Here is a 15,424-nt window from a genome sequence, read left to right on the forward strand (position 1 = left end):
CCCGACAGAGAGGCCAGCCAAGTGAAAAGGCTCCTAGATGAGAATGTACCCTATGTGTTCCAGGAATAGCAAAAAGTGCAGGCTGGCTTGAGGAGGGAGATCTAGGGGGAAGTTGTAGGAGATGAGGCCATTGAGAAATAGCCATAGGCCATATCACACAGGTCCTAGTAGGACATGGTAAAGACTTTGGCATTTATTCTAGTTACAGGTCTGATGATGTATTCAAAGGGAAAGGTAGAATTCAAACATTTGGGAATTATTAGGAAAAGATGCAGGGTTTTTAGTATGGCACTAATGCCACCAGTAAAGGGAACAAGTTTTTCCATTTTATTACTTGTTTGGTTGAGACCTTAGTCTTGCTTGGGACTATAAGTGTGTGATAAAAATCAATACATTGATCTTTCTTGATTTAAGCATTGCAGTTACTAATGTTTTGCTGCTGATATGGATAATCTATAATTTACTTTGAATAATTATATATCACATGCTGTTGATTTCTGTCTTTCTATTTTAAAATAATTTTATGATAAGTCATATTCATAATCTAATTCCTTGAGAGTAATTTGTTTTGATTAGAATCAAATTAATTATTCAGGTAACTATGTACACACTTAAAGGAGCCCTAATCATTGAGAAAATCCAATTATTTATACTAATTGCTATCAGTCTATGTCTTTGAAAGACATTTGATAGTATAAAAATCCTCTGCATTTTATTATTTTAGTTTATTCAACACCATTTTATAGATGCTACAAATAAAGGCGGACAGTTGAATAGCCTGTCCAGGTTCCTGAAGCCATTAGATATAAGGATATGATTGAAATCTGAGATTTTTTTTTTATTCTCCCAGTTTACCAAAGTTATAATTACAGGTTTCTACCTTATAGATATAAAATTCCATTTCAAATAAAGTCACTCCGTCGTGTGCCTAAATTACAACCTAAGTCAAGCATTTCTAATGGATAAATGTTATTGAGCCACTGGAGCTGGGCAAAGTAGAATAATAACTTTTTAGTGATAACACTTTTCCAAATGTCTATTATAAATCATGAATAAATTTCTCATGTCTTTTCTGAGCACTCAGACTTTTTCCTGTTTATATTCAGTTTCAGCACTTACCAGTTTTTCTCAAATATAGGTTATTAGACTATATTAATTTGCCATATAGCAAAATTGTAATTATTATTATGGTTTTATGAAGTAATGAAATGGATATGTTTCTTATGGATTTTATTTCAGTGCTAGTGATGCCATAAAAGGAGAAGGATTACAAGAAGGTGTAGACTGGCTTCAAGGTACATCACAAAATACCGTGCATCTTCAGCCTTTATTCCCATTCTATTCATATTTTTCTTTCCCTTTTTACATTTCATTTTTACTATATCATTGCCTTTCTTATTTCCATTTATTTCTGCTGTCAGAAAAAACAATCGAGTAAGTATCCAATACCTTACTACATGTATTTTGTTGTTGTTGTTTGTTTTGTTACTTGGTTTTTGTTTTATTTTCTTGTTTTTTGGGGTTTTTGTTTTGTTTTGTTTTTTTGGACAGGACAGGACCAATGGGCAGAAAAGACCTGTACTGGGGTTGTGAGAAGCAATTGATTATATACTGTGAGGTGGGGAGAAATAGGGGAAATGGGAGGTTTTAGAAAGAACTTTCATATGCTAAAGAGGACCTACAAGATAAGGGAGGCCTTGCCTTTGTCCTGTTAAGGTTGTTTCTCCCTCTAGCAAGGCTTTAACATTAAGATAGTTAGGAGCTTCCTGGAAGAATGTGTCACATAGCCTATGGAGGAGTGTGGTGGAGGGCAGATGGCAGGGTGTCTGCTTAAGCTTTGTCTTAAGCAAGCCTTCTGCTCTCTCATCATTTTCCCCATGAACAGTTTTGATCCTTAAATATGTTGAAGATGGAAGGTCTCATCTTCTTTAAGTTCTTCCTGCTGAATGGGGTGTGGAGATGTCCCTACCTATGGGTCAGTATTGGTCAGTTATGGAACAGATAAAGGAGATACAAAAGGGGGAGGCAGCTGAATCCAATGTGGTCAACATATATGAACCTCCATGAGTAGAAAGGATCATCTCATGGAGGTTCATGTCAGCTGGAAGTTAGGCAGTGAAGTTGACACTAGGCAGGGTGACACCAGAAATGGCAGAATAAGATTAATATTATAATGAGAAAGAGAAATCAGAATAAAAGAGCTTTGATAGTTGACCTTTGATAATTTTCCTCTAGTTCAGGACTGTAAAGCATTCACTAAAGGAAAGAGAGATCATTTAAAGTGCTAATTTGAGTATCCATTCATTTAGAAACCCAGATTTATTTTTGTGGTAATCTGGAATATATAAACAGCATTTTGTTTTTTATTTTAGCACAAGTTTCACCTTAATGTAGCAGTGAAAACATCTAATGCCATTCTATATTGTAAAACTGGTTCATGCATATGTGTTACTTCAGTATTTAATGGAGAAATGCTATTGTAAGTGTCCTTTAGGGCTTTGACCATGTACTAATTAAGAGCTTCCATGTGCAAAACATCCTCCAGTCTCAAAGAGGGAACAAAGATGGATGCTAGGTGGTCATACCAATGTAACACAAAATGTGTCCACTGTTGTTTTAAAATTGGAAGATTCGCTGGGTTGGTAATAATTTTAATAATGTGTCTGTGCATTCAGGGGAAACCCAAAGTAAGGCAACCTATCCAGCTTGGGACACAAGTTAGAAATACATAGTCAATGGGTTTTGTTAGGGCCTAGTCATATAATTTTGGGCATCCTTTAACTGGTGTTAAGATATCAAGGGCTATTCAGTTTTAGAGGGCCAACTTTTGAATTTGTTGGTGACTGCCATGTCAGGCTTAAAGATGGTCACTGTATGCTTGGCTAAAGTCTCTACTTGTAATTTTACATTAATAGAGGTAGTTCCTAGACAAATATTACTAAGGAATAAAACCATTAAGAAGCCCTCTTTCTTTGAGGTCCAGCCTTAACAGTATCCTAATTACAAGGAATCACTGTCAAGTGAGAGACTTGTCTCAAGAGATTAGGGCAAGTACATCCCCGAGTGCATCATCCAGTCCAATCAGAGAGAAAGTGGGGTCATCCATTATCTCCACAAGTCTGTAATTAACCTCATGGAGTGGGCTCCAGCTTTTAAAAAAGTTTTCATTTTCCTTAAATAAGGAAATTGGTCAAGATGACATTTGAGTTATATAGTTGTTTGGGGATTAATCCTATTTTCCAGTTGTTTAAATAATAATGTGCACATGGAGGTCCTCATATTATTCCCACAGCATAACAAGCAATAAGATTATCTGTATATGAGCTGTTGTATAGTAAATATATAAAAACTATATCTCTGCAATTTACCTCAAGTTGTCTAGCTTAAGCAAACAACATTTAAGAACAATCAAAACTAGGATTTAAGATCTGTAGAGGTGGGTTATTGACACATAATTTTTCTCTTTAAAATAACCCTCATTTCCAGAGATAGCCAAATCAAGATGAATTTGTCTACAAAACAAGTCCAATTTTAATAAACTTGGCCAAATTATTTACATAAGTAGCCTCTCCTGGCCAGAAGCCAAGTCAAGTACTTGCCATCGGACATGCCTGCAATTCCTGTAGGTTTAGGCGGATTCCTCTTCACAAGGTGCCCAATATATCCTGAGGTTCCTGTACTTCCCAGAAGTGACATTCTTTGCTCACCTGGTGATGCTGCTGGGAACTCTGTAAGCAAGGTATTTCCAAAGGGCTTTATGCGCCATGTTTTGTGAAGTCAGCCTTAGTTCCTCAAAGCCCTTTGGTCATATCTGAGTCTAGGTCTGTCTCTCAAATATGATATTCCAGTCAAAGCCTTGATAAAATAACCAATGTTTCCAATGGTGTCCTGTTACAAGAACAGAAATAATAATAAAAAAAATTAAAGCGTTTAACTTTTTTATCTACCTGAATCCTCCAGAATTCAAAAGGTCCCAGTAAATATTCTTTCTTCCATGGCAATCATAGTAAATTACATAAGTTTGGTAAGACTCTGTTCTTCTTGTAACAGGCTACATTTACTTCTATTACATTTTTCTGAAGGGTTTATTTAAATAAATAATTTGCATCTTTACAATCAATATACATGGCAACTCTAGAAAATTTAAATTTATGGCAACAAATTTCTGTCAGATCTAGTGACAGAAGCACATTTGAAGTTTGGGACAAATTCCAGGCCTTAACTGTCAATAATTAAAAATAAGTTTGAATGGCATATATCTCCTAAGAATCATGCTGAACTCTGTATAGTTCCATTTATACATGTTTACACAAATTTTAACACTCATTTAGTATTGTAGATACCAGTGTTCTACTGATGTTTTGTATATTTCAGTTTTGTTATCTAAAATAGCTATCATTGATTAGTACAGTATTTTACCATCATCAAGGAATAAATTAAGATGTATCATTTCCTCTAAGATTACATTGTTTATAACCATAGGAATGGATTCAAACAGTGACCCACACAGAGCCATAGATGTGAAAGAAACCAAGTCCTTTGGGTTCTTTTATTACAGGACATGAATCAGGCTGAAAAATGTCCATTTGTGAGCAGAACTGGGGATCATTCCTATCAAGAATCTCCCAGCCCTGAACAAGGATAAATAACAAAATATTATTAATTCTACTTGTAGTCTTGTGGCTATAAGTTTAATTTCTTCTACACTGACCTTTTAATGCTAGTTGTATATGTAATTTTGAGTTCTCTTATGCATATCCTGGTGAATCTAAGAATAGCCTGCTTGACCATGCATAAAGAGACATACTATCTCTTTGGTTCAGAGTATTAAATGTATAACTGATAAATATTTTTATGTGTTATGTGTGGTATTTTCATAAACTGCACAGACTGGTTTTTTTTGTTGTTTTTGTGTAGACATCATGACATTTACCGTTAAACTATAAAGAATGTTATAGTCATACTTTACAATTAAGTAAAACATAATTGAGAACCTTTAATGGTGATAACTGTTTTACACTTCTGATGCTTTTATGGGACTTATTCTCTATAAAACGGGTTAAGGAGCAATGTTCTACAGAAGATCAGAAGCATATGTTCAGCCTTGATTTATTTTCCCAGTCCTTATTGCTCACAGTGAAGATATAGCATGGATAAAACCCTACTGTTGCTCATAAAAATATAGTACCTACTGAAAATAGGTTGATAAATTGTAGTTCTCACTTCCTTTTTTTGTTGGTATATTTTGTCTGTAATAACATGGCCACTAGGTGTCAGTAACGATCTAACATCACAGTTCCGCTTGCCAACTCTGTTCTTATTACTAATTTTTGTGTCTTTGATTTGTCTGATTTATTATCTTTGTATCTTACTTCCCCTTTTGTAAGGAGGATACACTATTGGAAATATTTTTGAGCCTTTGTGTTACCATATTTTATGTAACTTTTAGAGCAGTTTTCCGTGAACTGTTTCCCTATCTTATGTAGGGAATATAGAATAGCAATAAAAAATATTTGAGCTTTTGAGTCTAGCAGATTTATTCTACTACTTTCTATTAACAATTGTATGTTATTTTCTTTTGAAGATAATTTTTATCACCTATACAAATAAAAAATAAGAAGTCAGAAATTGTATGGATTAAATAAAACACTGTGTTAAAGTGTCTCAGATAAGAAAAAAACCCAGTAAATGTTAAATTCACCTTCTACCTAAGTGCTCTCTATTTAGGAGAGGAGGAAACTTAGTACATAGATGTTATCAGCTTGGTTTTGAATAGGAGATCCTTTGTTCATCTTTCCTATGTAATAAATAGTTTACATTTTGATTCTCCAGACTGTCTCTCTGGATTTAAAAAGAGGTAAAAACTCATTTTGCAAATTAGGTAGCAGTAAATATAGGAGACTAATCCATGCCTGTAACTTAATTTATTAGCCACTGATTTTTATGTAAATTTAGCTATGAAAGATATTCTGAATTTGTATCTTTTCATTTTGCTTCCAGAATTATGAAATTTCCTAGTATGATAAACAAGAAAGTCTCTGGTTCGTTTTGGACCAGTTTAATCTTACTATTTTAATGTTGAAAATTTTTGAGTAAAATATTAAATGACATATATTATGTCATGATCCCCTTCTCTTTTGAAAGGATTTTCAATAATTACCTATATCTTATAATCCAAAGACAAGAACCCCTGGGTAGACTATGAAATGTCTTTTAAAACTACCAAGGACTACACAGAAACCATTGCAGAGGCATAAGTTGTTTTCTAGCTCTGAAACTTTCAAATGAGATTTATTTTAAAGATTTTATTTATTTATTTGACAGACAGAGATCACAAGTAGGCAGAGAAGCAGACAGAGAGGAGTGGGGGAAGCGCTCTCCCTGCCAAGCAGAGAGCCCAATGCGGGGCTCGATCCCAGAACCCTGGGACCATGACCTAAGCTGAAGGCAGAGGCTTTAACCCACTGAGCCACCCAGGCACCCCTCAAATGAGATATTTATGAAAAGAAATATTTCCACATGACTAGTGAAACATACTAATTTAATCACTTTATCGGGGAAAAGTTAATGTTTCCAAGATTTTAAAATAAGACTTTTATATGCATATGGGCATTCCAATCAAAGATAAAGGACGGAACACACGCTTGGTTTCATCCTCTTCTCAAATCTAACTTAAAGGGGGGGGCCTTTGGTTTAAAGACATAACCCTACAGGGACAAAAAAAAAAAAAAAGACAAAAATGGCAACCAAATTTTAAAAGCTGGATGTCTGATGAATGTTGGATCATTTAAGAGACCTGAGGACGGTGAATTCTAAACTAGCACTGAGGAAAGCTGGAAAGCATCCTACTTTACATTGCAGATCCTCTCAAAGTCTCAGATATTGATGAAAGGTGGAAAGAAGGATGAGATGGGGCTGAAAAGATAAGAGAGTTAAACTTTCTTGCCCCCAAGAAAGATTGGAGGTTCATTCTTGGAGAGAGAGTATCTCCAGACTGGGGAATACCAAGCACAACTGTGTGTGGCAGTGCTGATCTGAAAATGAAGAATAACTGAAAGTTTTTACACCACATAGTGTAATCATCTTCCACCTTTTCCTACGTCTCCAAGAAGACACTGTCAGTAGGCAGGATATAGAAAGTCATCTTTGAGGAATCAGACCAGCGAGAGAAAAGATCTAAAGCTATTAACAACAAAGATTCCTGAGAAAATGGTGTAGCTAGCTACACTAGAATAAATATCATATTTTATAGGCCTCACATACATATTGAAATTTTGGTTAGCTTTATAGTGTTCATTCATACTTATGAGAAGATGGCAAAGGATCATCAGGTATTTGAAGACCAAAACATTAAAAATAATGGAACATCAACATACCAAAAAAGTGGGTTATAGAGGAAGTAGTATTTATTTAGGGAGAATATTAAAAAACAACAACAACAAAACAAACTATTGGGGTATTCTCAAAGAGATAAGAAAAGGTATTACTTTCATGAATATGACCAGGGATACTAGTTGGAAAGGACCAATGGGGGGGGGGGGGATGTTCTTAGAAAATAATAGAACAGAAGAAATTGAAAACTCAATAAAAAGATAAAGGCATTCTCTCAAGAAAGTAGAGCAAAAAGGTAAAATTGGAAAGAAAAGAAAGAGGGGGCCCAATATCCAAATAATACAAATTTTAGAATGAGCGAAGAGAAAATAGAAGGGAAAAAATTTACCAAGTAAATCACCAAACAGTATTTTCCAGAACTGAATGATGGATTTAGTTGAAAGGCCTCTTGAGAGCCCAGTGCAGTGAATGAAAACATTCCCACACCAGGGCTCACCATTATTTAATTTCAACACTGAAGACAATGGAAGATTTTACAGGCTTCCTGGAAAGAAAATAAGTTTCATGTTAAGGATAAGGGAGCAGAAATAGCATTATATTTCTAATCAACATTTGGAAGCTGTAAGATAATTGGGCCGTGGAAAAGTCCAAGAAGAAAATAATGGAATTATATGCGCAGGCAGTGCCAGTTTATTGTGACTGTAGAAATTAAACATCTTCAGTCATGCACAGTCTCAAGAATGTACTTTCTATACCTTTTACTAAAGTAGCCATTGGGAGGTATACTCTTAAAAGACAAGGGAATAAACCAAGAGGTGAAAATAAGAGACCACGAAACAGGAAAACCAGCATAAGAGCCTGTGTGAAGGATCCTCAGGATGATCATGAAAGATAATGAAATCCTAGAATGGTAATGAGAGATCCCTTATGAAGATGGCTGGGCAAACATAGAGAACAACTGGTCCACATTAGAGAGTTTTGGAAGAAACTCTCTAATGGAGAGTTCTTCAAGAAAGTGGAATTCATAGGCTATGTAATGTGCTTCATAGTAATAAAGGTTTAAACAGTGTGAGACTAGTGGCAATGAATTAGTGTCAAGTATCTTGAAAAACTAAGACAAGACTAGAGAATAAGGCACACTTACTAAAACAGGGAAAACAAAATGTAGAAGAAAGGAAGAATAACAGGGAGGGAGATACAACCTGTCTCAGTTGTGAGTAGCATGTAGATTCATCACATGACTAGATTACTGTGGTAGAAGAATAGGAGTGCTGGATGCATAACGGTTGCAGGGCAGCACAGTGAGAACTGAAGCCTCATACTACATTGAAGGAACTGATATTTCAAAAAGTAATTTTTAAAAAAAGTGTATTACTTAGAGATACAGAGATAAATCTCCGAAAAGGGGTTAGAAATGGTTGCCTAAGAAAGAGGAGATGAGCCAAGGGATTGCTATTTTTCATAAAAGCCTTGGAGAACTAGTTGGCTCTTAACTGTGTGCATGTACAATGACAGAATCAAAAGCTACAATGTGTTTGTGCTTTAAACAAACAGTTGTGTGCATAGGCTTCCACAGTGTTTTTATAGATTTTTCTTGGATTACTTTAGAAAATGGATTTTGCCTGTGGAGACTGATAATTTTTTGTTTGGTTTTTGTTATCAGATCAGATCCAGGCTGTGAAGACATGAAAAGATAGTATTTGGAAACCTCAACAGTTTTCAATTCAAGGAATGTATCTTAAGGCATACTGAATACTTCATATTTTTTAAAAGATGTTTGTGCATCTAGGAATACTTCAGAATCTTCTGCTTGCATTTATGGACTCTGAATGAACTTTGTAAGAACATAGGACTTCAGGTATGCTAATCTGACCATTAATTTTATTAAAACTAAATCATTCCTCAGAAGGGCTCCTTATCCAGAATTATCAACTTCTTAGTAAAAGTCTACATTTGATTGTAATTAGAATGTTTAAACTGAGAGTTATAAGCCACCTCAATATCTCATCATGATTTATAGTATGTTTAATGCATCTTTTTCAAATTGTCTTACAAAGTTTAGTTTATGGTATGACTTTGCAGTATGATTGTGTTTGGAAAAAGAACTTTAAATATTTATAAGGGACCATGGGTAATTAATATATACATAAAATTTTTACTATATGTCACTATCAATAAACTTAATATACAATGTACAAACTAGTGTACTTTGTTTACACTGAAAAGAATAATGCTGTGTTAATGTAATATTTAGTATTTTACTGTCAAGCATTTGTAAGTTTTCTGAGACCAAATTAAGCTGAATTTATTTATCCCATGAATGTGTATTGAACCTCTCTGTACCTGTACTAGTCTGATATTGTCCCAGGCAATGGTGATACAAGGTAAATAAATCAAGACATATTCTTTATCCATAGAGAACTTAAAATTAATGAGGGTGATTTTGAGAACCTTTTCAAACATGGTATCATTTTATTTTTGGCTACATGACTATCTTGGATTTTAAGATTAAGAGGTATGCAAATGAACTAATGATTCTTAAATAATTACTTTAACTGACTTCTTATTTCTTTAAAATGCCTCCAATTACTATGGCACTTTCTTAAAATAAATTATGACTCACCAAACTGTATTTTTCCTGAGCATAAACTGATAAAAAAAAATGTTTAGAATTTTAGACACATCTCAGGTATCTTCTCTATGCAAATTGTGTTAGTTCTCAAAACTTAATTAGAGACCACTTAAAATTGTGATCTCTGAGTAGAAGCTTTCATTGTAAATTAACCACTAGAAAACAGTATATAGAGCAAGGGTGTCAATCCTGAAAAACACTACATATAAAGAACAACTGTAATATACATGTGGAAAACATCTTACCATGTCCTTAGCTGTGAAAATGATAAAAACAGGAGGCAAGGGGCACCTGGGTGGCTCAGTCAGTTGAGCTACTGCCTTCAGCTCCTGCCCTTTTCTCTCAAATACACAAAATATTTAAAGAAAATAAAAATTAAAAAGGAGGCAAAAGATAAGTGAGTAATACTAGGTACATTACTGTAACTGTGGTACTGGTTGTATATGCCATAGAGATTTGAATTGAAATAGTTTTAAAAGTAAAGTTCTGTAATTCAGTTTCTCTTAGGCCAAAAATCCCAGTGGTTTGGAATCTGATAAATTAAAAGTTATCCAGAATATTTGAATAGTCCAGCATTTTAGCTAGCTTACAGGCCTCTGTTTTGATGAGGATACAGAGTGAGATTCTCATTAATCTAGAGTTGCCTCAAATATAAAAGGGACCTGAAAACACTGAATGTAGTTTAACAAAATACTTATATTCTGTTGTTCTGGAGGATAGGAGAATAGTTTAGGAGGATGAGTATATTAGAGTTCAAATCCTTGTCCACCAGAACGATTGTAATACTTCAATAATAATAACTATCACTATATGAACAATATATAATAGCTATCACAATAATAATAATAGCTATCACCATATGAACAATATATAATAGCTTTCACAATAGTAATAATAGCTATCACTATATGAACACTATATTTTGAGCTAGATATTACTACACATACTGGATTTTGCATTATTTAATTGTCGCAATAACCTTGTGTGGTGGGTAGGTTTTATTATTTCATAGACAAGGAAACAGAGACCTGAAAAAATTACTTGCTAAATGGCACTAGTAAATGCTGGTGCTATGATTTGGAACCAAGCCATCTGTTTAAGATAGATGAATTCAAGAGACAAGAGTATTACAGATCATAGAAATACAGAGCTATCTGCCACAAGGATAGCGAAAAGGATTGAAAAGGCTCTCATTGGGGTGGAGACCAGGATGGGGGTGGGAAAGTCAGAGAAAAGTGACTACTATTTTGTTTTTGATTGTTTCTTCTTTTAAGTCTCTGAATACTTCAGATTTTCAACTCTGGCTATAAATGAGTAATAAAAATACTTTTTAAAACTACACTGATACTAAATTAATGAGTACTGCACAAACTGCTGTAACTCATACCTGTGCAAATATTTAGAAGAGAGAAAAGTACTTTTTCCTTAGTTTCCATGATCTCCAAATCTAGTTTATGCTCTATTAACATCTATTCTACTGTACATTTTCATGTGAAGATTATGTAGAAGCACATTGGACTATAGGATGCCATAAAAGTGTGGATAAGCTGAGGTTATTGCATTTGTATTTAACATGGTATACAATTAAAATTTATTTCATTAAAACTCAAGCAAGTGTTTTTTCATGTTTAGACATCACTCTGTTGCAATTTTAATTCATTAAGTTCTATATTTCAATATAAACACTTCATAAAATGTTCAAAACTTACTGTATGTATTGTACTTAAGTATTTATATGTGGCCCTATTCAGCCCATGCCTTGTAAATCACGAAAGAGTTCAGTTTTATATAAATTTGTTTTTCATTTATAGGTTGTCTGCTAAAAACTGTGAATTATTTTTTGATTGCTTAAGTTTTTTTTTTTTTCTTTAGAATTCTTGGCATAACACGTTGTGATTTCCATAAATATATGCAGTTACTCTTGGGAATACTTAAGGCAGATACCTCCTACATGTAACTGTGGTGTGTTAAAATGCTGTAGCATTTTAACTATGAATATTTTCTGCTTTTTGATTATTCTCTTACTTTTTAGATTAAAAATAAATAAAGCAGATTAAATGTTCACTTAAATGGATTTAAAATAGGTTTGTCCATTTCTGTGGCTGGGGGTAAATACTACAGTAATAGAAAATTGGTTATTGTGTTTAATTGAATGTTTTAGGTAACTTAGTTATTATATTCATAGTGAATCTTTCTCATTAAGGATGCTTCTGCTGGGATTTACAAGGGACTTCCTCGGGACCATTACTGACTCTTCCTTCTTTTTTTTTTTTTTTCAAAGATTTTATTTATTTATTTGTCAGAGAGAGAGAGAGAGAGCAAGAGCGAGCACAGGCAGAGTGGCAGGCAGAGTCAGAGGGAGAAGCAGGCTCCCTGCGGAGCAAGGAGCCCGATGTGGGACTCGATCCCAGGACGCTGGGATCATGACCTGAGCCGAAGGCAGCTGCTTAACCAACTGAGCCACCCAGGCGTCCCCTGACAACCTTATGAAATAGGTGTTCTCATCTCTATCAGGTGTCAGCAAACTACCAATCTGGTTCTGTATAGCCCTCGAACTAATAATTTTATATTTTTAAAGGATTAATTAAGAAAAAAAGAGCAATAGATACTGTAATGTGGTCTGTAATGCATAAAACTATTTATACTCTGGGGCTTTACATAAAAATGGTTGACCCCTGTTACATTGCAAATAAGCAGGACTCTGGATTTTGAGTCTAGAAAATCCGGCTCCAGAATGTATGTTCTTAACCTCTATGAGGTTTGTCAAAAAGCTAAAGATTTTCTAAAATGGAATAGAACAATTTTTAAATCACTTCTTTCTTAAATAATTATATTAAGTATGAAAAATTAGATTGAGATGCCTACAAAGTAATGCTCTTTGAAATCTTTTTTTCTCCCCTGGTAAAACTGATGTCCTAGCCTTCTGAAGTGTTTTTCCTTCCTTTTCTTTAAATGAGTAGCAATACATTGGGCAGATTCTGAAACATCAGACATGTTAAATTTTAAAGAATTATTTATTTATTAGAGAGAGTGCATATATTGTGGGGAAGGGGTGAAGGGAAAGGGAGAGACAGTCCTAAGTGGACTCCATGCTGAGCATGGAGGCTGATGTGGAGTTCAGTCTTATCATGCTGAGATCACGACCTGAGCCAAAACCAAGAGTCGGACACAACCCCCTGAGCCATCCAGGCACCCCTGCACACATTAATATTTTAAAGTATAACCACACACACAGGTTATCCCTAAGCACATGCTTTGACTTTCCAGATTTCCCTATTACTTTTACCGGTATATTTTGACATAAATGATAAGTAGTATTGATAGTCTTGAAATACATATGGTAAAATTTGGGAACATTTATGATTCAGTTTGTAGATATGTGTTTTTTAAAAAAGATTTATGTTTCCTTTAAAAAAAATAAAATAAAATAAATAAAAAAGATTTATGTATTTTTAGTGAGAGCACAAGATGGGGGAGGGACAGATGGAGGGAGAGAATCTCAAGCCAACTCCCCACCAAGCAGGGAGCTCCATGTGGGGCTCGATATCTGGACCCATGAAATTATGACCTGAGCTGAAATCAAGAGTTGGAAACTTAACCGACTGAGCCACCCAGGCACCCCGTGGATATGCATTTTAAGTTAAGTGATCACGAGTAACAACTATAGCTAAAAATATGTTCTTGATTATAAACTTTGTGGTTATCCCTCCATCTTCTAAATTTTTGCCATGTGACTGGTGATATAACATATATCCATCCATAAAGTATGAGGCCCTAAGTTAGTCTCTCTCTCTCTCTCTTTCTCATTCTCTTTTGGAAAAGTATATAAATTCTTCCAGGTATTTTATGGAATACCTTAATGTAGTAAACTGAAATGGGTTTATGCTTCTTCCAGTTAAATGAAATCATTAATGTTGGCAGTTAAAGCCAATTGTACATTCAAGCTCTCTCTTAGCCTTAGTGTACTCTGTGTGTGTGTGTGTGTGTGTGTGTATGCTCACACTTCACTCACCAGTGATCATTAACTTTTTTCCTTCGGCTTTCTTGGGCAGATTCGTAGATCTATCTTGCAAATGTTATTCTTACCATTTTTTAGGGTTTTTAAAAAAAATGTTATTTGTTTTTATAACTCTTAAATGTGATATATCTGCTCTTGTCATTTCTGGAAACCTTATTATTTATTTGATAGAGTTTTAATATATTTTTAGATGCTAGATTATTAATGTCTTAAATACTATCTGCTAATTCAGTAAGTTTAATTTATACATTCACAAAATATAACTTACCCTTTTTACATTTAAAACCCTTATACTATGAATAATTTTATTTATGCATAGCAGGACAAGATTTTTTAAGAACACATCCCAAAACCCTAGGATTTTGAAGAACATAAAAGCCACCCTCAAGTAAGCGTAGTGATAGTCACTTGATCAAATGTGACCTTGGAAGGGACCGCCTGGGTGGCTCAGTCAGTTGAGCATCCAGCTCTTCTTTCAGCTGAGGTCATGAGGTCAAGCCCTGAATGGGGCTCCGTACTCAGCAGGGAGTCTGCTTGAGATTCACTCTCAATTTCCCTCAGCCCCTACCCCTGTTCGTGGGTGCTCACTTTGTTTCTCCCTCTCTAAAATAAATAATTTTATTTTATTTTTCTAAGAAAGCTACCTTGGAAGTTCTAGGTCTGGGTAACTTGGAGTAAGCACACTCCACTATGTCCACCCTTTGAATGCAATGGTAAAACCTGCATAGACCAGCTATTTGAATGCATGGGCAGCCACTTGAGGACTGAGAAGTAAATAGTAGTGGGAAGACTGAAGAAGACTGGAATTTAATGTGCCACGATCCAACAGTGACTATGCCCATTTTTTTCCCCTGTGGTGTCCCCACTACTTTGGCTTAAAGCAGCTTAAAACCCAGAACTAAGCATCTGTGCAGACATAGCTCCAGGAGGAAATTCCAGCTCAGAGTGGGAAAGGAGTTTGCTAACAATCAGCAAAAGTTAAGGAAATACTAATTGTTTTCTACCCCTTGTTGTGCATGAACCCCCAATCTCAAGTACTCAACAGTAGCAACAGTGGCAGTGGGTAACTGATAGCTAAAATTCTGAAAAGGAGAAACCATCCTCTACAGTGAGTCCTTATGGTCCTAAGAAGTTGTGGCAAATGCTCATTCCTTTTATTCTGTTTTCCAACCACTTGGCCCCAGACAAGAGCACATTCAAGGAAAGAGTATGGCAAAATAAGGTTCGTAAAGCATCAGCTTTCTAGATGGTGGATCAAAAAGGGAGCCCCAGAGAACTGGAAGGTGTAGGGGAGATTGGGAGAAGCAGAAGATCAACAAAGCTACTCCATAAAGTTGTTTGTGGACTTTCAGCCTTAACCTCACTAAGGTCTGAGCATAAATGTGTATACTTTGAGACCTGAACTGTAGGACATGGACAACCCAAATTCTAGATTGACCACT

General features: G+C 35.0%; 1 protein-coding gene across 3 annotated transcripts in view; it reads left to right on the forward strand.

Annotated features, from left to right (window-relative positions):
• ARL6 (ARF like GTPase 6) overlaps positions 1-11,574 on the forward strand; it is a 41,965-nt gene extending 30,391 nt beyond the window's left edge. The window contains exons 7-9 of one of the 3 annotated variants that reach the window (XM_082688385.1): positions 1,240-1,295; positions 8,996-10,812; positions 10,863-11,574. In XM_082688385.1, the coding sequence (XP_082544511.1) occupies positions 1,240-1,295; positions 8,996-9,021 (82 nt within the window). In that variant the 3' untranslated portion in view covers positions 9,022-10,812; positions 10,863-11,574. Of the gene's footprint in view, positions 1-1,239; positions 1,296-5,057; positions 5,182-8,995; positions 10,813-10,862 lie in introns of those variants that run through there. The other 2 variants (XM_082688386.1, XM_082688387.1) reach the window with 2 other exon arrangements.
• Positions 11,575-15,424: the final 3,850 nt, after the last annotated feature.

The sequence above is a fragment of the Mustela nivalis genome (genome assembly GCF_964662115.1).
Source record: "Mustela nivalis genome assembly, chromosome: 1".
Taxonomy (NCBI): domain Eukaryota; kingdom Metazoa; phylum Chordata; class Mammalia; order Carnivora; family Mustelidae; genus Mustela; species Mustela nivalis.